The 25,557-nt window shown below is 39.0% G+C and overlaps 1 protein-coding gene across 3 annotated transcripts in view; it reads right to left on the reverse strand.

Annotated features, from left to right (window-relative positions):
- il1rapl1b (interleukin 1 receptor accessory protein-like 1b) overlaps positions 1-11,841 on the reverse strand; it is a 172,925-nt gene extending 161,084 nt beyond the window's left edge. For 2 of the 3 annotated variants that reach the window (XM_065259325.2, XM_065259324.2), the window contains exons 1-2: positions 11,493-11,840; positions 3,105-3,195 (exon numbers count right to left, since the gene is read on the reverse strand). In XM_065259325.2, coding sequence (XP_065115397.1) covers positions 3,105-3,186 — 82 coding nt within the window. In that variant the 5' untranslated portion in view covers positions 3,187-3,195; positions 11,493-11,840. Of the gene's footprint in view, positions 1-3,104; positions 3,196-11,492 lie in introns of all 3 variants that reach the window. The other variant, XM_065259326.2, reaches the window with a different exon arrangement.
- Positions 11,842-25,557: the final 13,716 nt, after the last annotated feature.

Here is a 25,557-nt window from a genome sequence, read left to right on the forward strand (position 1 = left end):
AAGTAAACAGGTTGTTGTTAACATACATTTGATTAAACATCTATATGTATATATGATTAGAGTATTAAAAACCTGAAAAGTGTTAAATTAGGGTAAATTTAGAACAAATAAAAATGTGAGATTCATTTGCAATTAATCGAGAGTTAAATCATGAAATCATGTGATTAATCTAGATTAAGGGCCCTATCTTGCACCCAGCGCAAATGACTTTGAGGGTGAGGGTTTTTCCCTCCACAGACGCACATCGGCAAACTATGGAATGAACTTGCGCTCCCTGGGCGGTTCAGCGCAAAAAAGGAGGCGTGTTCCGGCGCAAACCATCCCTGATGCTATTTTGCAGTTTCAAAAAACAATTGCGCCACTGACCAGAAAAAAAGTCTAAAGTCAGTGGCGCAATGCGCGTTGTTCATTATGCTATTTTAAGGGCGCATGATTGACCATAATGTATAGCGTGCACACACGTTGCTTATCTAATCTACACAGATGCAACAGTTATTTTTGCAAATCATAAATTGTTAAAATAAAAATTATTAACACATGAAATAAGGGAAATCACGTTTATTTTATGTAAATAATAATAAAAATGTTTTCATAAGAAACCTTAATGTATGTGAACTTGATTTGTAAGTGTACTTTGGGGTTGGACTGCTTGCGTTTCTTGGCTTTCAGCGGTCAGGTCCTGTGTAGAGGCAGATCCACGTCCCGTTACACGTCGTGCCTGATTTATGCTGGCAAGCTTGGGATTCCCCCTCCTGACATCATTGTAGCGCTTGCGGCGCAACGTCCTGGGGATGCCAGCTGATGAGACAATTGTGGCTATTTCCTCCCACGCCTGTTTAACCGACGCTGATTTGGGCGGGTTTCTCCCATCCCCATACAAAACAACTTCTCTGCCTTTGACTGCTCTTACAAGAACGTCGGTCTCCTCGGCTGTGAAACGCTCCTGGCGTGCGCCTGGTAAATCCGTCATAATAATAGCAACCCGCCATGGAACTTGCGCACTTGCGTTTAAAGGGAATGTTGAATGACGTTCTGATTGGTTTATTTGACGTTACGCCCAAACCACACCTATGAATAATGAACCTACTTCAGACCAACCCCTTATTGATTTGCGCCTGGAGCAAGAGTTATTTCTCCCGCCAGGAAAATTAGCAACAGCGCCCAAGATCCGCCCACAAAGTCACTTGCGCTTCGTACTTGCGTTTCAGATCGTTAAAATAGGGCCCTAAATATTTTAATCTATTGACAGCCCTAGTTTAGACTATTTAAACAATTGTACTTTTATGAAAACAAATATATATCAATAAAAATGTAAAAATATCTGTCAAAAGGGCCCCACTGATTAATTTTGCCTTGGGCCCCCACCAGTGGCGGCTCGTGACTGCTCTTCCGAGAGGCGCTAATTCAAAATGTTTGTTCAGAGTGTCATGTGTGTTGCCCATGTTTTCAAAATACACGCAAGACACTCCCTTAACAGTAAACTCTTATTACGCATGAGATTATGAGAGATTATGTTACCGTCTCTTTTATCATAAACCATCTAGACGCATCTGCAGCAGGCACTTATTTTGACAAGACATGTGATGCACACAGGTTCACTCGACGCGCCGAACACACATTATGAAATTACAAACCACACACATGAAGGGCTCATACATGATGTGACAAACTTCGCATCGAGCGCCCTAGAAAAAAGAAGTCACCAGCCGCCACTGGCCCCCACACTTCTGCTCTTCTGTGAACTCTTGACAGGAACCATATGTTAAAAAACAAACTAATCTTCTCTCTCTCTCTCTCGATGCAGATTGTGTGCCTAATGATCAGCAAAAATGTTTTAATCTGAAATTGACTTTGCAAGGCAATTCATATGTTATTGCTTTCCAATGACTGATCACTTTGCTGTTTTACTCAAGTCGCTTTAAATAAAAGTGTCTGCTATATACCACACTGTAAACAATCATCAACTTAATTTGTGTTATTCGCTCAAGTGCTTCATTAACATTAGTGTTTTAACCGAGAGAAACCTGAACATTTCTCTCACATGCTGAGATGCGTAAAGAACATTCAAAGCAAATCTATTACAGATCTGAAAAGATCGACACTGCAGAAAAACATTCATGTAAACATTTCAACAGTTCTGCTAAAAGAAATCAAAAGCAGCATATAAACATGCGAAAAATCTGTTCGAGCACATAAACACACCGCTGGTCCTAGGAGAACCTTTCAACGGTACGCTGTAGTATCACACTAAATAGACACGTTCTTGTTGTTTTTAATTTATCTACACACTTACTGTATGCTGTCGAACTGTTGTAAAGAAAAATATCGCTCTCGTAGTCTTGTAGCTGTATGTACCGTTTTCCTGCTTTTTATGGTAAATTGACTGCGAGGGAAGGAGACAGATATTCATATTGTCATCATAACATGTTGACCTACAATGGATGCGGCTTAGGATTCTTGGGGTTGAATAATTCTGTGGCTTTTTAACAGTATATTGGGATATGTAAGAAGTGCTACATGCTTCATATTCCCATGGGTCTCCGTGAAATATTCCTCAGGGATCTTATTCATCGTGTTAGTCAAACCCGCCCCCCTCGCCAGGTGCCACCTTCAATACGTTCCCGTAAGACGATTCCAATACGGACCGCCGTCACACCCCGCTGCTTCCGATTAGTCCAGATAATGGGAGAGGAGTCGCGTCCCACCACGCAACACCAAATCAGCCATCTGGACCTCAGCATGCGGCGACACACCTCTCTATGGCCCGTCGCACACACATGCATGCAAACGAATACACGTGCACACACTTTTGAAGCAAATACACAGGAAATTAATTCCCCCTCATTTACAGCCAGCCAATAAGAAAATTGCAAGAAGACAAGAGCACAACACTTGATCATTCAAACACGGATCATTCCCAAAAAATCCCATGCTGGAGCAAAACTAAAAGTACAAGAATCATTAACTGATTTCTCAATTAAATAATAACATTTTTAATTTGAATCATTCAGCTCATGAAAACAACACAGCACTTGATTCAGATGTCACACACACACACACACAGTCGAGTGTGTAAACGTGATATAAGCACAATGTTATCTTACCCGAGTTTCGTTTAGAAACCGCTTTTAGACTTCTGATGACTGTGGCGTACAGCAGAATCTGCAGAGGAACCTGAGGTTTCATTTTCAGTTTCTGAAACGAAAACACAAAGCAACAGCGTCATGAAGAAACTGAGAGAGGTGTCTGATCATGCATCATTGAGAAATACAGATTTCAGTGTTGCGCTTCCTTCTTTCAATGATGTAAAAAGCATCATTTTGCATCATTGAAAGAAGGTCCAATATCTTTGTTGAGGGAGTGAGACTACAAACACCCCTTTTCTCGGTCAAACAGGCACCAAATTCTAAATGTATGCTTAATTTCACCTACAAATATAACACACTTTCAATAAAGATTAATGTTTTACGGGTGAAATGCTCCTTAAAGCATTTTTATAGTAACCCAGAGATAAACATTGCACATGTCGAACATTGCACATGATTTATGAAACAAAGGAGCTGGATCTGCAGCGAACAGTGATGTCATTGCATGTCGATTATTTAATGCTAAACTTTCACAAAATTGCCCAATTGCAGTGGAGTAAAGTTTTGTTCTCATCCAGTACAAAATGGGCAGTTTCTAGAGGGGCTGTGTTAAAAATATCCAATTCTGTTGGATCTCTGTTGATGATTTCTTCTTTCTTTTTACCCGTCTTTAGATTGGTAAGTCAATTTCATAGTGCATTTTACTTCCGGGGATGTGAAAAGTATCTGTATTACAGAAAAACCACATGAACATTACCAGTGCAAAAAACCATGTGATGTGATGTACACTTTTGAACCACTTTGTGCAAATCCCATGTAAATTTCCATACCGTAGGTTTTTACTGTGATATTGTTAAGAGTTTCAGCATTTGATTATGTGGTGATTTGTGATTGACTCTTTGTTGCACAATGGTAAAATGTGCATTTTTGATTCCACCTGCTTTTTGAGCAGAATGTTTATATGCAAAGTAAAATGTGTTTAGACAAAAAAAAACTATATGCGGGTGCACAGTCTGCAGTCATCAGTCAAATACTGTCGCTAGAGATGATAATCTAATCTAATGCATAAGAGCCATGGAGCACATTAACATGGATTACAGGCTTAGAGATTTAACAGAATGTACAATTCAACAATATGACATTTTCATTTTGAACACACGCAGCCTTCGCAAATGCACAACTTCATTCTGTTGTTTCCAAGGAAACCGCTCTCACTTGTAATTGTTGCATCGGGGCTGCAACTGGCATGTTAGCGCGTAGCCGTCTCTCCTGCACAAAGTCCTTCATGTGCTTCAGGAGGCAGATTTTTAACCAATAACACACGCCAAAGGGACGGTTCCATTCAAGCCAAACACGAGTTTCTAAAAATGTCAGAATGTTAAACTAGACAAAACATTGTTAGTGGGGAATAAGAGTCAGCGATGAGGAATTAAAGCAGAAGCGCTTGCCTAGCTTTCTGTCTGTATAACAAGGAAAAACACAACCTTGAATTGTATTATTTTATTATTCTATTGTTTCATAAAGGGCAGTTGTAGCCTAGTGGTTAGAGTGTCGGGCTTGTAACCCGAGCGTTGCCGGTTCGAGGCTCACGACCGGCGGGTTGCGACTGTGGTGCCCTTGAGCAAGGCACCTTAACCCTAATTGCTCCCCGGGCGCTGCAGGGATAGCTGCCCACTGCTCCGGGTGTTTGTGTGTTCACGACTTGCAGTGCGTGTGTTCACTATTCACTGGATGGGTTAAATGCAGAGGTCACATTCCAAGTATGGGTTACCATACATTGGCAAATACTCACGTCACTGTCACTTTCACTTTCATTTGGCAACACTTTTTCCTTCCGTGTGTGTGTACATATGTATTGACCTTTTGGTAATACTGCATGTAAAAAAATTATGCCAACAAAAATATCTTCAATCTGTGAAACACTAAACGATCAACGAGTTAGAGAGAAATCAACCCTTAACATAAAACTAATTAAAAATAAACTATGGTCCCCTTATACACCATTGCTCTCTCTCTCTCTCTCTCTCTCTCTCTCTCTCTCTCTCTCTCTCTCTCTCTCTCTCTCTCTCTCTCTCTCTCTCTCTCTCTCTCTCTCTCAGAAATCGATGTGCCAGCTGGCCTTGCCGGTCATTAACATTTCTATTTGAGAGAAACTGTAGCAAACACCTCCATCTCTAGGATCTGCCCACCCACGCAAAACGCAAAAAATCTGTTTCACATTATATACTAGTGCATCTCAGCCATACTGTAGAGGTGAGAGAGAGAAACTTGAGGGATTTCTGTCTTGCTGGGTCTGATTTCTCTTGCCTGTATTTATACACTTACTGTAGAAAACACTAACATTTTGTAATAATCATGTCTTAATTACATGTCCTAATGTCCACATTAACAGCAAAAAAGACGTTTTTACTTAATAAATACTACATTAATGAGACTTTAGTACATCAATAGAATGTTCAGTGATATTGATCATTTTTTTATCCGATGATAAATCTTTCTGTTCCTTAACTTAGCTCTTCCCAATGAAAAGACACTCAGATAAGACACAAAAAGCCAACATCTGACAGACGATAAAATGAAATCATCATTCACTTTGTAATGTTACGTTAGGTTGTGTTTCATACAGCAACACTCTGATGTGTATGTGTCTTTATGATACAAACAGACAGCTAAAACATTTTACCTTACCTAACAGACATATCATATGACTGTGGTTTGAATTTCTATTACATTATGCACAAAAAAAATATTTATTTATTGTTCTTTTTTATTATTTTTTGTACTAATATTTAAAACATATTTTTCAAGTGGGGAAGAGCAGGGGTGAAAGTATTTTTTTTTTTCAGAAAAACTTTTTAAACATAATGTTTTAGACAGAGATATATTTTTGCTGTGGTCAGTAACTCACAAGTGTGGTCAATCAATAACAGGTGGAATTTTGATCAAATGTCTAACGACTTCAGTATAATTTCACTGTGAACATAAGTAGTGAAATGTTACTGTTGACCCTGATAGCTGTGATGCAAGTAACACACAGGTGGGTCAAAAGTAACACAACAGAACAAGATAGATTTTTGTGTTACACTTGTTTTTTAGTAAACATAAATGACTATGACCTTAATTATGACCTATGTAACTGCAAACATATTTTGTTGTTTATGTTTGCAAAAAAAATATGAAATTACATTTTCATTTTAAATTTCAGTTTCAACAAATGTTTCAAAAGCAACCCGACAGCACAAACTTGAATTGTTGCGAATAAATCATTTTACAACAGTATGAACACTATGAAAATTAAATCAAATTAGAATAATATAAATTCTCCACATAATGCAACAGTATAAGCAAGTGTTACTTTCATCCCGACAGGAACTTAAAACCTGATTTACTTTTATTTTGTGAAACTTCAGGATGTGTTAGAGCACTAAATAACCTGTAGATTGATCTGTACTCTTACACATAAAACCATTTTTTTTTGTAAGAAAAAATGACTGCTTTAGGAATTTACTTATTATGGTTGAAAACAGCTTTCTGGACCTACACACACAAAACGGTAACAAAATAACGCAATATTTGTCAGCTCTGTCAAGGGTTGTGTGCTAAATATGCTGTCACAGTTTCTCCCCTACTTAAGAGGATATATTTGTAATAATTATGCACAAGACATGTTCAATTAGTTGAATTATTCAGTTGAATTATTAAGTTGATTAAATAATTGTAATTACATTGTTCTGTAAATACATTAGTGAAATATTGGAATCCTATCAGCCAATCAACCATATTGCCTTTTTAATATCGGCATCGGCAAAAAAAAACATATTGCTTGATAACTCATAAAGTTCATGGATTTCTTTCAAATTATTTCATGATTGTTGTGCCAATAAGAAACAAAAAACACAAGCCCACACGCGTGAGTTTGTAAGTGCGTGTGTGCGTGCGTGCGTGCGTGTGTGTGTGTGTGTTTGTGTGTCAGTCCATGGCTGTGAGTTTGGAGAAAAACAGGTTTTATTGAGGTTGAGCGATGCATGTGACTGGACTCTTGTTCACTTTCTTACAGCGGTCAGCACTAATGACTGGTGGTCTCCGAGCGTCCAGCGCTCGCCCTCTCCCATGTGCTGCACTTTATTCTGATAAATGACCTGCAGACTCCCCCCCCCCAGCTCACCTCTTTAACTGCCCGTTTAGACAGGGTCTCCTGCCCTACAAATAAATGATAAAAGACAGCGCAAAAGAAAGTCTCAGTGGAAATACAGAGGATACAAACTCTCTTAAACAGTTATTCTACCAAATACAACCCATTTATTATAACACAACTGGGCAGATCCTTTACTATATGTAATGTTGTTGTTTTTTTAATTTTCATTTACAAAAGCATTTTAACCTCATCTAAAATAATACATCAATTTCCTCCTCATTACCTGTACATCATTTGGCAGACAGTCTCATTCAAAGCGTCTTGCTGTACCGGGCATAGCGGTGTACATTTATTATGCCCATTCACAGAGAATCATACTTGAGACCTTAGGGTTGCGAGCACAATGCTCCATCAGAAACACGTGATACTGGCCTGTGTTTCACACATTTAAACCCAAAACACACGGATGCCACACAATCTTATGTAGAAGCACAATAGGAACAGTACAGATATACAACCATCCCTAACTTCAATATTCAGGATTCTTTCAAGATTCAAAGCCTTTATAGTCACATGCACAATTCCCTGTACTATGAAATTTAAGGCTAAACTAAGCATACTGACCGGACTTACATCAGATGTACAAATGTCCGTGGTGAAACTGGCGTTGTCCAGTGTTGTCAAAATTATGAATGTGTGTGGCCACAAACTTGTACAAAGCAGGGATGAAAACATCAGAGAAGAAAACTCGGATCCTCTACCATGGAGAAAGGTTGGTCTTTGATGACTATAAATTCGATCACTTTCTCATTTATAGCATTAGCCTTTTGCTGTCTTTGGAAAACTTAGCATTCTCAAATACTTGCTGAATGTTAACAAGTTAAAGCATGTACACCGCACATTGTTTATGGTTTAAATGGTCATGGATTGACGTGAAAAAAAATATTTTACCATAAAATCATGAATGTGATGCCAAGTGTGTTTTAAACAGTCTTGACTTTGAGCAATTTAACAGAAAGCAATAAAATATTTAAAAGCACACTGTTGCCAGAAGACTGCGCTGTCATTCACTTTCTGCCCAGCACCAAATGAATCCTCATCTATCATAATAATCTTCAGAGAAACATATACATGTATAAATATAAATCTTATGCTTAAACTGTTGAAACACGATCGATTGCATCATGCTGTCAATCACTGAGTGATATTTTTATTTTACCATAAAACTTCAAAATGTGCCATAGGGTTTTTAATTGTATATTTTGTCTATATCTTTCATTACACGGACCAGAACAGCACGAAATTAATGTGGATTAAACAAATCAGTTATATAAATTACACTGACCATCAAAAGGCGTCTTGAAGAGGTTTTGCTCATAAATAAGAACTTGAGATATTTATATACTAGGGTTAGGGTTAGGTTATTAAACTGCACAGTATGCGCTGCTCACGCTTGTGGTGTGAAACCGATGTAGGCTTTGTGCTAGTAACCGCGACTTCTTCATATTCACATCTTCGCAGCGATGAAGACCTCTCAAGTGAGATGAGATTGTTTGTATTAACTTGATGCCTTTTTCCTCCTCTCAGAATCCATGCTGCACATGTACAGCAAAAGCATTGTCATCCGCTGCCACAGAGAAAAACTTCCAGACCAGAGAAAGTTTGTTTAAAGATGATGACGTAATGAGCGCCACCATTTAAGCTGCAGTCACTTCTACTCGGAAAGTGGATCAGACTGATTTATTGTTTTACCAGCACATGTACATTATCGGATGTAGTTATCGGATTACAGATATTTATCGGATCGATAAAAATGACATCATTTTACCCATATCAGCCGATAAATTATCTGTGCGATAAATATTGCGCATCCCTGGAAATAATTCTTACTTGTCTTTTCTCAATGCGTGCACCTAATTGTTGCACAGCACTTCGATCTTAGGCTCAGTAACATCACCGAGGTCAAAGTGCTGCAAACTAGGTGCTCTTCCGCCATACAATATAGTTCTCATTTTATATCCGCTTAAAAAATTGCCACGTTTTATTTTGTGCCCCTATACTTTAAACAGGAAACACATTAAAGTGTTTGGTGGCTTCTAAATTCATCCCTGTTTGGATCCTAAGGAATGAATGGGGCTAGTCTTTAAATGGATGCAATGCACAACGATTAAGTGCATGCATTGAGAAAAGAGAGGTATGTATTAATTTGTCCTAGTTGAGGGAAGAACATATTAACATTTTGAAAAATTGTGGTGTTTTCCTTTAAGCTCACAATGACAACCTTTAAGGTAGAAATTACAGCATAGGACGCTCCGACTTATAGGTATAAGTAGATAGACTATACTCTAGGGTTTTGTGACATCAGCTTGAATCCAGCTGAAGTAAATAAATATTAAATTAAAGTCATATTAAATTGCTCTTTGTAGAATGAACATTTGTTGTGCTTATTTAATTGCTCCTTTTTTAAAACAGTTATATACCTGATAACTGCAAGTGAGGGGAGGATGAAACCTACGTCTTGCATGCAAACTCTACGTTTTGCATGAAAAAAATCCAAAATGCGTCCTTCTGCTCAGAGCAAGCAGACCCTGCTGCAGCTACACAGGCACATATTCATGTAAAAGAGAGTAAAAGTGTGCAGCTCTCAGCATCTACATAGTAAAATTCTGGTTTGTAAACAATTGTGAATCATCCAGTTATATAAGAAAAGCCTACAGTATGTAATTCATCAAAAGAATGAGTTTTCCACAGGGCCACAAATTTACAGCCAAGAACTTAAGAACCTTCTCTAAAATAGGAAGGAAACTTAAAATGTCACTCACTACATACAACATATGGTCTTTCTGAGTGACGACTGGTAAAACTAGTTAGCCAATTAATTAAAAGCACATGCAGGTAAAGAAAAAAAGCTTTTCTGCACAACATTGTCCAAGTAAGTTAGTGGTTGTCCCTGAGGATCATCATACCTCTGTTTCCAGCTACAGGACAGAACCTTACATAACCTTACAACCTAGACACAAGCGTCTGCTAAACGCCTAAATGTAAATGTAAGATGCTTCGACCTTCAGCTGATACCCTAATAAATCCTAGCAATCGCTCCCAATGGAGCTGGACTGTGAAAGAAAGATTTTACACTGTGAACATAACGACTAAAAATTCTCTCATCAGCAGAGTAAAAAAGTGCTTTCATTAAACCACTTACATCAGTTAAAAATAAAAATGATTCACAATTCAATGGACACTGCATTACAATGCCCAGTATCTTGATATCAATGAGAGATTACAGAATCTGACGACTGACGAATCCCCTGACCTCTGGAAAATCATTTCATTGGCATCTAATTGAGTTCCCTGATTACTTCACAGCAAGAAAATATTATGGGTCGTCTCGAACGTATTCGTTTTTAAAAGCCTTAGAAATGTATAATATATCCATATAATATAAAGTATAATAATCTGTAAAGGGGATTTATTACTTCATTTATTACTTTTCTTTATTAATTATTACTTTATGTATTCATCACTGTGAACAAATGGCCTAGTGGATGGTGACATAAATATTTTTTATTAGTAAACTAAATCAATTAAACAAAATACAACGCAAAAAAACACGCTAAAGTAAACAACAGGTTGATTTCATGTGACGTGTTTTGCGGCAGACTTTTATTATTGCCACTGTTTTCTGTGAACATCTGTTCTGTACAGTATTCTCTCTCTCTCTCTCTCTCTCTCTCTCTCTCTCTCTCTCTCTCTCTCTCTCTCTCTCTCTCTCTCTCTCTCTCTCTCTCTCTCATATCGCGCGGGTCGTTTCTAAGATGCTGCAAACGCGTTTGTCAGAATGAAATAAATCATTTTGCGTGAACGATCGCGACCCAGCCAGAGACACGAAATAAAGCAGTGAAATGATTTACCAGTGCGACATCTGGTTCATATTTGAATCAAGATCAAGATGAAGGGCGCATTTGACTGAAGTCACTGCGGTGTAAAGCGACAGAAATACGCCATATTACTCACGGCACACAAAACAATTTCAATAAATAAATAAATAACTGGAATGATTTAAAACATCAGCAGAGTCACTAATGGCTATAATCGATCTGCAGCAATATTTCTCTTTCTGTAAGTCTCTCTTAATACATAACACACAAAATGTATTTGATTGATTACTTCTGCATATCATTTCACTTTAATTATTTAAAGTCAAAGAAAAAATAAGTGGGAACAATTCTGTCATATAAAAGAATAAAAGTGACTTATGAAATAATTCCTACCCAATGTGAGGATCCTGGTCATCAGATCACGAGGAAACTGATCTGCTTCTCTCCCAAACCAATGAAAAATAAACAAATCCAGCTTTAAATCTCATGAGATCTAATAAATCCTCTTCATGTCGATCGCATTCAAATTTAGACTGAAACTGGGGAGAAATAATGTTGAAGATGATGCATCAGTTATGAGTTGTGTGTTTTCTGCTAATCTTCAGCGCACATGGATGGGTCGTCATCATCATCACAGTGATGCTGATGCTGAGAAACACCGGTGGATTATTGAGCATCATCCTCCAGCCCGCAGTGCGCCTGACATCCACTGAGATTCAGAGCAGACACACCGCTGAATGTCTGAATGCTGCGAACATCTATCCCTACAGCAGCACAACGAGAGAGAGAGAGAGGGAGAGAAAGAGAGAGAGAGAGGGAGAGAAAGAGAGAGAGAGAGAGAGAGAGAGAGAGAGAGAGAGAGAGAGAGAGAGGGAGAGAGAGAGAGAGAGAGAGAGAGAGAGAGAGAGAGAGAGAGAGAGAGAGAGATGCACTGCCACCTCATGGAGAAGATCTTTTGATTCCAGCAGCAGCCATATTGCAGGTGAGAAAGCCAAACACATAAACACTATAATGTCTCTAATCTGAGTTTGCTGTGCTCTTTTAGTTTTGCATTAACAGCAGAATTGTTCACTGCAGTCTATAATATCATTTATTGTTAAATACTGACGGCAGAACTGAATGATTTTCTATTTCTTGCTAACACTTTATAGAAATGTTTAGTAATAATCCTCTACAGATTATAACTGTAGCATATTGAAATACATTTTGTATGTTACTTATATATCTATCTATGAATGTAATTTTTTTTCCATAGAAATGCATTTAAATGCTGGCAAGTGGAATTACTCCCTATAATACTGTTAACATTTTTGGAAAAATTCTTCCACTTTGCTGTTGATGACTTGTGAATGGACATCCTCAGTGTGTGTGGAATGTGAGAGCTCTTGTTTGATTTCTTCAGGACAACATTGGCCCCTGCGGACCACTCTGTGAGGGGAATTTCGATGAAGGGTTTCAGCACTAAAGAAAAGACCCCTCAGAGACTCTCTGTGTCTTCTGTGTCAAAGCCGAGGGACAAACAGGACCTGTAAGAAATGTAAAAAGGAGACAACTGTGCCTTTGATTTCAAATAAATCAAGTTAGACCTGATCGGCTGTCAGCAGATGTCTCTATTTCATCACAATTTAAGTGAAATATAACATTTGTGCTTTTCATTCACACATCTTTGCAACAGTTAAACCAGCAAGACTTGGTAAAGAAAAAAATCACCCATATTTATCTACTTGTGAGGCACACAAAAAAAGTATGCAGAGCACAAGTGAGTACAAAAGCATGAATTCAGTCAGAACGCCAATATTGTGACTCACTAACACGTAAAAAAAATGATGTCAGATGACTTTGCTTAAACTCAGTGTCACGTATGCAAGCTCTCCAGGTTTGGGCAGAGGGATTGGCTATCATGTATGGATGCAACAGCTCTTCTTGAAATGCCTCCAGCTTTATCCTCACGCCTCCTAAATGCACACTGAGGGCATTTTATAAGCGTCTAACAGTCAGTTCAGCAATACTGCACAAACCATCATACACATACATTTTTCTTTTCCTACACAATAATGTCTTCCTTAAATAACTATTTTGTACTTGCAGATGAGCGAAACCGGTCTGTACTGACACCGCAGTATCTGTTTAAGTGTATTACTACATCACACAGTCACCAGCAGTCTAGCTCACACGAGCCTCTCTCTTCAGTCTCTTGGAAATGTGTGTGTTATTTGCCTGTGTCGCTGCCTTTGTGTTTTAAGTGTTGATCGGTCATTTGTATCTACACTGTGGCATATTTAGTTTATTTTCCACCAGACAGGGATGAGCTTGATTTGAAAAAATACTCCAGAACTGCAGATATCAGTATAGAGCTGCTGTCCCATCGTGAAGAGATGAGTGAGACCCAGCGGCTCGAGATAGAAGCTTTTCTTGCACTTTCCTTCCTGAAGGCTTGATTAGCAGAATCGGTTGTGAAGTTTCTGAGTTAGCTCCAAGTAGACAGCTCAAAAGCAAAAGTGGAATATTCCAAAGGTGCAGGTGAAGTGGACTTCTTGACACCCCATGTACAAGTAGAACATCATTAACATTATTTCACAGCTTGACTTTCAAGAATGAAGCATAAATTCTCTTGAGAGCTGAATATCAGCTTAACATAACTCTCTGAGGTGAATCTTCTTTCCATGAAACTCTAACATCGTGCCATCAAACTGACATGAAATAACACTATATCAACATAAAATGAAATGAGAACCCTACCAGTAGGTGGTTTTAGGGTGAGGCATAATCCAATGGTGGGGACCAAAATATATGCAAATTCAAAGCAAATTATAGTGCTATACTTGGGGGAGTCATGGCAGATTTTTCTGCATTCCAGGTACGCTATAGTCCTGCAGCAAGAACAAACGTGTAAATGTTAAATCACTCAGCTCAGGACATTTATTCGATTTTCAGTGCAGGCCTAGAGACTCAAGTTAACAGAAGCACTTTCATAAGAGGTCTTCATTAACCCTTTCACCGCCAGCGTTTTTAAAAAAAGTTGCCAGCCAGCCAGCGCCAGCGTTTTTCATGATTTTCACCAAAGTTTAATGCCTTCCAGAAAATGTTCTTCTTTAAATGTATAAACATAAAATATACCAAATGAAAGAACAGACCCTCTGCTTTCAAACAAAAAAAAAAACGTTTCATCCGACCTTCAGTGGTTCTTTTGTAATCAGCTTTTGAATATGGGTAGGTTTCTGCAAAAACACCACATTTTGAGCAAAAAGCAGAGATAATTCCATTTTCATAGAGATCCCATTCAGAGCGATCTTTAAAACAGAGACGGACATGCAGCCGCTTGCCATAGGGCAATACTTCCGGGTTTAAAAAGTTGCGGAAGATATCTCGTCAATGGCGGTGAAAGATTTAATTAGATTGTGAGATTATGAGTCTTCACATAAACACCTTGATTTACTTTTTAATCTGACTCTTTATTTACACTAAATACAAAATCTGGGTACAGTATGAGAAGCCTTCAGCTGAAGCTACTGCAAGTATAATCCTGAGTCAGTAGTACATGGTTTCCTCACACTTCCAAAAATATGAAGAGTTTGGTCAAAGAGTAGAACAAGAGATGAAACTCTGATGCGTTTTTGGAAATAACCTCTAGGTGGCGCCTCAGTAGCATGGCCGCCATTTTGGATTGAGAATGCCCTTTTCTGGAATTACCAAAGAGTTACTGAACAAAAGCTGTACAGCACAGATAACAGTTAATTTCTTAAATTAGGCCATCAGTAAATTTTGTTTACTTGCTACACCTACAGTTAATGCTGTATTATCTTGTATTGGTTGTGCTGTTGTTGTTATCAGTTGGGATATCCAATCATTAAATAGATAAACATTTGAGGTAGTTTTTTTCTTGCTTTATTGAGTAATTTAATCTTATGCTACTTTACTCATTTACTACTATTATTAGTTACCAACTCCACTAGGTATGAAATACATTATGTACATATTAATCCCCTGGATCCCACTGCAAACATGATAATCTTATAGACCATGATGCATTGCTCTGTCTGTTATCCTATAATTGCCACTTTTGGACAGTGCCTATGTTTTTTTGTTTAACTTAATCCATTTCGAGCAATTCTGATGTATATGTGTGTATGTATATGGAGCCTATATATTATGTGCGGATATATAAGTTTATATGTCGGTATGTAGGTATATATGTATGTGGGAGATGTGTTCTATGTTTTTATATGATGTTGTATTAACAAAGTTCGGGAGGAACACGTTCAAATAATCAACCTAATTACCTTGTAACTATGACCAGCTGTCAACAGTGTCCACCTGATCGGCATCAACATTAACTTATATAAACTGGAAATCAACTCACTCTTATTCCTCAATAGTTTCAGCATGAATTGGACAATGCTTAAACCTAAGACAAACATCAACCAACGCCGACATCTTCTCTAAGAAGTTCCACAAGCTTCACATCTTTCTCCAACCAACTCTTCCATTTACAAAGTCCACACTCCACTGCAAAAGCCACAAACAACACAAGAAAAGATCATAAAGCTACATCTCTACTTAGCAAAAGGTTTCGTCAGGCCGCACTAGCAGGCCTTCAGCCAGTCCAGGTTGTGTTCCCGATTCCGCCACCAAGCCTCAATCATCTTTTCGCTCCGAAGATCGCCGCAAAGCAGCCTGCCATGCACCGCACAATGCAACATATCCCAGTGATACAGGTGTCCCATCCAGCTCAAGGATGTTTCCACCAGCGGTGTTATAGCCCTGCCTCCACAAACAGGGTTTTCCACAGCACTTTCAGTTCGGGTGGCCCCCCTAAGCTGTATCATAACGCATACGCCCCGCCCCTTTAAATTGCCACACCCAATCCTACCACCTTAACTAACAAATTTTCTGTGGGAAACCCTGACCAGAAGTCTTTCTGTCTAATTTCTAACCCTTTCCCCTGTCTGTGGTCTGCGGCTCAACCATCTGGCTCGAGCACAAGGCTTCCAACGCTAGCAGCGCATGCCCAGACGCCCCTACCTTTCCCCCTTGTTCTTCAGATAATTATAAATCAAACTGGTATGAGATACATACACAGCACACATTCATTTGTACAATATGTTGCCAGTTGTGCAAGAAATAACATCAAAGCCACACGCACACTGGTAGTGGAAGTAGTTCCCATTATCCAACAGCTACATTAATTGAATTCCATACTGAGAAACGTGATCCGTTTTACTTAAGGAATGCAACCCAAGCCTATATTGATTCCTGCCCCGCATCCACGGGTGACACGTTGATGTTGTTCCGCCGGGCCGCATACGGGTTATGCAGGACCCTGCTCAGGGGTGCTTTTCCCAAGCAACGACATAACGCGCTGCTGAACCACCATACAAAACATAGCAACTTTGTCGCACATCCGTCGCTTGAACTATGTTGGTTCAACAAATAAAGTCGATGATGTCAAGACAAATTAATCCATTCAGATCGATTTAATTTCATCTTATTGCCGTAAATAACATACATCGCATCTAAAGACTGCTCTTGTTGGCATGTTTTAGTTCTCTGTTGTTTAAATCCAAGAATTATCATTTATTCACAAGTTTCCTTCTACGTCACTCATTCCGGGAAATCCCCTGGGTCTTAAAGCTCATAGCTCTGCGCAGTTTTCCAAAAACAGCGCTTCTGTTTACAACCTAAAGACATGAAATAGACTTTGTATATTTAGATTACAGATATAAAAGGCACTGCATGTGGCTTTCTTATATTGTTTAAAAGCAATATCCACTCAAATCTACATGTTATACTAACTAGGAACTATGCTTCTAACCACATCCATCCAACTAATATTTAGACATTTAATGCGGCTGATAAATACCATCACTGAGTCTGACTAAATTTGAGAGCACTATGAGATCTTTTAAATAAAAGATCATGTCATTTAATTCTACGTGGATGAAAGTGCAATGTTAAATCATTTATTTATTGATAAATAATGTTTTTATTAAAGAAAGCGGATTTTGTTTGTAGCCTATTGCCATCAATTATAGGTCTTAGAAATAAAATCGGAATCGGCTTAAATCTGTATCGGCATGTCATAATTACAGGAAAATCGAAATTCTGAATCGGCCAAGGAAATTGGAATCGTTGCATCTTCACTTGAAATCCCTTCTCAATGCCACTCTAGATACCATCCTCCAAGCCATATCCCCCAGAACCCCACAATCCTTCCTAAACTGCTTGGAAGAGACTCAAGATCTTCTACTCTTCTTACAACCTGTTTCTCCATACTCACCATTATCTCATTCATATCCTACCTCAATCACCACAAGAACCTTCAAGCCTGCTCTATTAAAGGATACCTAATTGGAATCCAAATTTTTCCACCAACTTATTTTTTCGGCTCACCCTCCCCAGTAATAGCTAGCACCCAGACATCCATGCTCATTTAGAGTATCCAAAGAACCAACCCTACCTGTTCCGTATGCAAGACAACCAATAACCTTAAAAATACTCACCAAATGCATCACCAAATGCATCACCACCCTCCGTTGAGGCTACCGCTCTACTAACACCGCCCACACAATCAACATCATGTTTATTCTAGCCTTCTTCGGGTTTCTCAGATGCACTTTTTATAGATGACTCAAATTACCCGGTTACACGCTTTTGGTTCCAAAAACACCTTAAATACATCCTACTCCTCTCTGGAATCCCAGCAGACCCATTCTCCAGCCATTCCTTCCACATAGGCACTGCAACCACAGCCGCCCAAAAAGATCTTTCACTACACAAGCACAAGGACGCTGGTCATCAGAAGGTTTCAAAACCTACATTCGATTAAACCACTCCCACATCAGAGAAGCCCAACGAACCCTTATCAGCGGATCCCACCCAGCTCCAGCCTGCTCCAGGACAACACAAACTAAACTATAAGACTCTAAGCACTGTCACAGCAGTGATGTTTCCTCTGCTCCCACAGTAGTCCCCCCCTTTTCACAAATTCTCCACTGCCACAGCAGTGATTTTCCCTCTGCTCCCGGAGGAGCCAGCTTTTACAAAAATCCACTGCCGCAGTAGTGGTGTTTTTCCCATCTCCCGCAGGAGATTTGTTTTCCATTGCTGAAGCAGTGTCGTTTTCCCTGTTTCGACAGGTGCCCTACTTTTAATAATCCACACTGCAATAGCAGTGATGTTTCCCCTGCTCCCATAGGAGCCCTACTCCCCACTCACGCAGCAGTGACGTGTCCTCTGCTCCCGCCGGGGCCCTGTTTTCAACAACCACAGTGGTGTTGTTTCTACTGCTCCTGCAGGAGCCCTGCTTTCACAAACCTCCACTGCCATCACAGTGATGTTTCCCTCTGCTCCCGCAGGAGCACGGTTTCCACTGCCGCAGCAGTGATGTTTCCCTTGACTCCTGCAGATTCCTGTCTCTCTACCGCCACAGCAATGTTTTTTCCTTTGCTCATATTTTGCCTAATAATTTAAGCTATATGTTCTACTTTGTAGTGGACTATAGCAACTACACGAAAAAGGACTTCTTTTATCTTTACCTGTCTCCATCTTTCATGAAGGTTTTTAGTCTATAGTATACAGAATTCGTACAAACCTATACAGCTTACATCATATTATACAAAGGTATATGAATGAGAAAAGGAACAACAACAATTTATGTCAGGGGAAAAACAAAAGTGCCCTCATAAGTCTTTATTGATCTCCCGTTAGTCTGCGATAGTGACATCACATGAAGGGGTGGGGCCACGTGTAAAATCATCGGATGCTTTTCTGTCCGAGACCATTTTGTCCGATGCCTTGTTGTGCGAGACCTGATGCCGTTTTTGTCTGATGCAGAGGTGTGAGGATGTCCTAAAATGTACACTGTACAAGGCATGTGTGTTATAAATGCTTTTTAAAAGAACAGCACACAGCTTTCATTTGGTAGATAGCAGTAGAACAGATGTTTCTCCATTATGCTAACAGTGAGGAGAAGCTTATTTACACCAATTTGATCATGTTTTCTACTTATTCTTACACTTTCATTAAGTTTTAATCAAGCTCTGATTGAACCCTATAAGACATTGTTATAGTTAAATATCATTTTGATTGCATTCATAAAACAACAAAACTCTGAAAGGTTGCGATGACCTTGTTGGTATTTAATTGCAACGGCAGCAGCTGTGATACTAAATCATAATCTCTCTCTCTCTCTCTCAATTATATTCAGATGAGAGTCTGATAAATCAGTATAAACACACATTGTGTAGACAGCACAAGTGATTCAGTTTGAACCTGGCGCAATTTTTATTTTCACATTTGGCGCCATTTTGTTTAAATAGCAAATGCATTTGCACCCAATTTTGCGCCTATTGGCGTTTTGGTCTAAAAATGAGGTGTGTTCAGGCGCAATGTTGTCGTGTTTTGAGGCAACTAAAATAGACTACACCATTGACCAACTAAAACCTGCTCTAAACTCTCAAAGTCAATTGCGCAATATTGTTTTGTTATTTAATGAGCGCAATATGCGCCTACAAACGGGATGACAACGCGTGTTTGCTTATCACATAGACAACGAATCTCTTGGACACCTGTTTGTTTCATATTGAGTATACTATGGGGCGGTTTCCCGGACAGGGATTAGACTAGTCCTAGACTAAAACATTTTGAAGAGCTGTCCAAACTGAAAAAAACTTGCACTGTCATATCCTAAAATACATCAGGGCCCTTTGTTTTGCCTCAAAATGCACACAGGTAATATTTTTAGTAAGGCATGTTTGTTAAAACTAGTTATATTTCCTAATTAAACTAAGGCCTAGTCCTGGATTAAGCTTATCCCTGTCCGGAAAACCGCCCCTAAGAGTACATACCTTTTCTTGCATATTTGTAAATTGTATTTACCAATGTTTGTAGACTATCCTTCAAATTTACAGCAATTAAGAGCCTGCTTATTTTACTTCCATGACTGAAAGAAAACAACTTTTAATACCAAATAATAACAATTTCAATACAAATGAAAACAACACAAATTTTTTACATTAATCTTAAACTGGTGGTTTTCTTCCTCCGCTTAGTTTTTCAGTTTATAAATTCCGCTTTCTAAATAGGGAATCGGCATGGCCCCAGCGCAACTTGCTTTTAAAGGGGATGAGAGCTGATACTCTCATTGGTTTATTGCACATTACGCCTAAAACACACCCATTACTCATTATGAGAATAGGAACAACCCTTTTAGACCATGCCCTTGAACCACAAATCATTTTTCCCGTCATTAAATTAGCAAAAGTGGAATCAGACACACCAGTTTAGACCGTGCACTGTGTGCTTTAGACAATGCGCTTAGATCATTCAAATAGGGCCCAAAGTCTTTGAGGGAGGTAGATCATAAATAGATGCTTGATTGACAGAGGCCTGGATTGAAAGTCATCTTCAGACTTTCACCAGGATCTCTGTCAGCCCATTTCCACTGTGCGTTGCTCTATAAACTGTGTCAGTTTGTCCCAAGACTGTTTGGCAAAGCGAAGGAGCTTTTTCTACCCCAAACCATTCTCCTGCTTGTTTTTCCTTTCATACACAAATACAGTGTGCCAAGTTCTGTCTGTACTGTCAGTGGGCTTTGTTTTGCTGCAGGTCTTTCCCCATGGCAGCCCTCATATCCCATCAGGCATGAAGACAGACAGACAGAAAGACCTAAAAGGGAAACCATGAACAAGAGAGAGAGAGAGAGAGAGAGAGAGAGAGAGAGAGAGAGCGTTATGTGTGGATTTAGGTCAGCATGTTCTGGTTGGTTACCGCATTCTGTTCTCTGAGAGACTACTAGAGTGTCAACCTGTTTTTGACTTGGACAGACAAAAAACTATACACAGAGATGCTATTCCACTGAGCTATACAGGAGCACGTGCAATAAACATTTATCTTTCTATATTTCTCATTTAAATGCCTTCATTGTACTTATAGCAGTTACTGTAAAGATTAGGGTCCTAACCCTCTAGGCGCCACGGTCGACTTTTGTCGACAAGATGCGTCACTGAATGTAACTGCCGATTTTGTCACATAGGGTGTCAAATTTCGTTCATCCGCCCCCTCCACTAGATGGCAGACATGTCATACTTTATACCGGACTCAGAAAAACAGCATGCTTTTATACAAACTCTTAGAGCAAGAGCGCATTGAAGTGCGCAACAGCATAGCTAGTGTGCAAGTGAGTCATTTTATCAGAGCGATAACCTCAGCGAGTTTTTTCAATACATGATCATATAAATGGCATCAAAAAAGCTTACCTGCAATGAAGTGTTGGGTCTTATATTCGCTGACAATGATTCTGAAGGGGAATATCTGCCTTCAGAAGATGCTGGTGATTCATTTAGTGACCACGATTCAGACGCGCCCCTGCTTTGCAATCATGCAGCTGGCAAAGTGAAAGTGTAGCTATACACCAAGCACAAATGATAAATCCTTTGCCCAATGTCAGTGGTGGGAATGTTACACGGGGTCGGAGAATTCATCGGGTTAGCAAGCGTGTTACAGGTGTGGGGAATGAGGCTGGAGGTAATATGCGCGTCCAGTCTTTTTACCGTGCAAGCAATGTAGAGCGAGCTGCGTCTTCCCGAGCGGGCCCTGGGAGTCTGTCGGGCGAGCGGCCGACTTCCAGTGCTCCGTCCCATGTACCTCATCACAATCACGGCGACAGTAAAGGCAATAGTCCCAGCTGTGCAAATTCTCTCCACTCGGGGCGCATGCGAGGCAGATCTGGCCATGCGGCTCGTAGCAGGAGCAGAGGCGGTGTTACACGGGGCAGAGGAGGAGCCATTATGCATAACGTTAGTCTATCAACGCGCAGATCAGTTTGTTTACTACTTAGTATTTACCTGAGCATTCAGTATTGTGCAATATAGCATACAGAAGGTTAGGGACATTTTTGGGGGGAAGAAGTGGTGCATTTTATCATTCAAACATGTGACTTTTCATAAAAATTCAAGATGGCTGCCACATATGACGTCATAATATGCAAATTTAATGGGACATTTTATTCCCCTCCATAAAGTGTGTCATCCTTAATATTTCTCTAATTTACATAAAGTCTCTATCTCTTATCACGTTTAAGATATAGCCTTTTGAAAGTAACATGTCAAAATTAAACGTTTTAGGAAAAAACCTCTGGCGCCTAAAGGGTTAATGGAGCAAATATCATTTCTATGGCTTTTGTCCTGTCACTGTACAATTCAATATGTAAAACTTAATTGTTATATTACCAGGGCATGAGGTTCAGAATAATTTTCTTAGAGTTAAAGCCGGTCAGGAGGATCTGTGATATCAAAAGGGTGAAAAAGGAACCTTGACACCTGGAGGTCTTTGTGTGATGGTCTGAAGCGATTCTAATGACTGGAACAGATGGAGAACAGAGATATAAAACTGTCAGGACAGCAAATTAAGCTTTGGAGGTGAGGCTTTACACTGAATCTTCATAACAAATCATTTCATTATTCAGTATAGATTTACTTTGCCATCATCTTTTACAATGAACACAGTATGTCACGCTGAAATGGATGTGCAGAGTTACTGTAATTCACCTTTAACTCTTTCCCCCCATTGAGGAGTTATCCCATTAATTAAGAAAAAACGCTTCCCTGCCAATGACAAGTTTTCCCTAGTAATACATATTTCCGCTATTATTCACCAGGTGGCACTCTTACACAACTTATAAAATACGGAACTATCCCCTTAGGCCAAACAGTTCAAACTCTGTGTATGTTTTGACCACCGCTCTTAATCTAATTTCTATCAAAAATCCTGCAACAAAAACGCAATTATCTCAGCTTTTTGCTCAACATTTAGTATTTTTGAACAAACCTACCCATATTTGAGATGTAATAAAAAGATAAGGTAGGGTTTGTTCCTTTTGCAGCAATGTTACATCAGCAAAGTCCTTGATTATTACGCCAATTTGAAAGTATAGCTCCTGGCCATATCTGCCTAGAAAATCACAACTTTTAATTTTCATGTAACTACAGAAGAGTCAAGTTTTAAATAGGAAAAATATCGAAACTCTTTGGTTATTTTTTAACGCGATACTAATGGTCTAATCAGATTCACTGGATTATACTAAGCTATGCTAAAAGTGTTGGCACCAGACCCGGAGATCAGCTGAATCGATTTCAAAACAGTAAAAATCAAATGTTTAACTCTGAAGGAGCTAGGAAATGAGCATATTTTTTTAAAAAAATGGGGTGTCCCTTTAAAAGTTCCTGAAATAGGGCCAAGGAACACATACAAGTAATTTCATGATATCAATAATATAGCAACGCGATGACGTATGGCACATTCACTTTCCTAACGCGCACAGCAACAACACCTGAAATCAAGAGCAGCATGTCAGCAACACCAAAAAATCCCAGCTGTAAAGGGAAAAACCATATCGTTGGAGGGAAGTATTGAAATCGTTACATGAGAACCTGACTGCTGTGTGCATTCTTTATATTGTGGAGCGAGCTCAGCTGTCCGCCCTACCATCCAGATCTCTGCCCTGTCGGTAGAAGGAAGGGGAGCGGGCGTGTCAGTGTGAAACTCCGCATTACGGGTTGTGGATTTGAGGTCAGACCCAACAAAGTAAGGACTGCAACATCTTTGATGAGTAGATTCCTGAAATCAGCACTGAACTGCCGCACTGAAGCAGTCACTTGTGTTAAAAAAAACAGCAAACCTCCTACTGTAGTTCCTTCAGATAGGGTACAGTGTCTACTTTCCTCTGGAAGAACGTCATGTAGCAAAGATGTCAGAACGTCATCGTAGTACATTTATGATGGAGAATTTACAGCTTTCATCAACGCTTCCTAAAACACAAAGAAACGAAGTGCAGCTGGATTCAGGTGCAGTTAAAGAATAAGAAAGTTCAGCTGATACCAAGTATCTCATCTTATCAGCATCTTCAGCCACGTCCCATAATCCATGTGGACATCTATCTGATTCTGTTTGGGTTGAATATCCTGTTTCACACAGAAATCAATACAAATCAAAAGAGCTTCATACAGGACATTAAGTCGCTGCTCATCTCAACAACAACAGATCAAATGTGTGTTTTAGGCAATAGAGAACTTTATTCTGCAGTGAGAGCTTAAAAACGAGAAATATTTCTTTTTAGTTTCAACTTCTTTATAAATTGAGATTACAGCATAAAGTAAAAATGATCGATTATTATACAACAGTTCTTTCTGGTTCTCGAATCTGATTGTCTAAGAGCAGTTGTGTAGTCTAGATTTTTGTGGTGAGTATACTGTGATTTTTCGATCTCACGCAAAAGCGCTGTTTGGAACTGCAGGTAAGAATACTGGCTCATTATACATTGGTACACTTGATGACTATTAAAACACGTTGTCCCACTGATATTTATAAGCAGCACGCGGAAACAACTCTCTGACTTATAAAAAAAAAATTGTTACAATATTAAACACTTAATTATTCTGTTTTATGTATTACTGACAAGAAAAAAGTCCAGTAATAAAGCGAGTGCTCGTACCACGTTAAGATTAAATACAAAATCAATAGTATATAAATATAGTTTTAACTTTTACCTCAGCTAAAAAAAGACACCAAATATGAATAAGAGAGACAAGTAATAGATTCATGAGACCAAATACTGCGTTTATATTTGTGAACATCAAGTGGCTTCTGTATCTGGATGTGTGATCAGATCACGTGTGGTGAGACGCGCTGAATGAATAGCTGTCAATCAAAAATGGCTGTAACATGATTTATGGCTGTATTATACAGTGCTACTTAGAAGCAAACAGCAAAAATAACTAGCAACCCTAACAACCGTGAAGTTCAAAATTTAAGATTTATATTTTTAGCCATAAAGGCTTTATCTTTGTTTATCTGCAGCGTCTCAGGCATGGTGTAATGTTACCTGAACTTGACTTTCACCTGCATGCTACCAAATCTGTGTGAAACATTTGAATGACCATCCCGACTTCACTCTTTTAGTCTGCCTTAAAAATGGGCTCTTTGCTCTGCCTGAAATTAAATGTTTTTGTTCTGTAGCCTACGTTTTTACTTACATATTTCTACATTTACATTTATTCATTAGCTGACACTTTTATCCAAATTGACTTCCAATTGATATATGTCAGAGGTCACACGCCTCTGGAGCAACTAGGGGTTAAGTGTCTTGCTCAGGGACACAATGGTGTGTCACAGTGTGTCCACTGCGCCATCACCACCCCTAAATCACTATTTTTATATCAACCCTAAACTGTTGTTAGTTGATGTTTATTACAATTTTTAATGTTTCCTGGTAATTTTTATTATGATTTAAGTAAAATAACAAATAATTTCCCACATTTCCTGTTCATGTCTCCTTCCCTCATGTGCGTAAAAAGTGAAGTAATGTTATTTACGAAAACATTTATAAGTATTTTCCATAAAAATAAAAAAACCAACAATGAATAAATGTATTTGGTTAATAATGTTATTATGGTTTGTACAT

The sequence above is a fragment of the Paramisgurnus dabryanus genome, chromosome 14 (assembly GCF_030506205.2).
Source record: "Paramisgurnus dabryanus chromosome 14, PD_genome_1.1, whole genome shotgun sequence".
Classification (NCBI taxonomy): Eukaryota; Metazoa; Chordata; class Actinopteri; order Cypriniformes; family Cobitidae; genus Paramisgurnus; species Paramisgurnus dabryanus.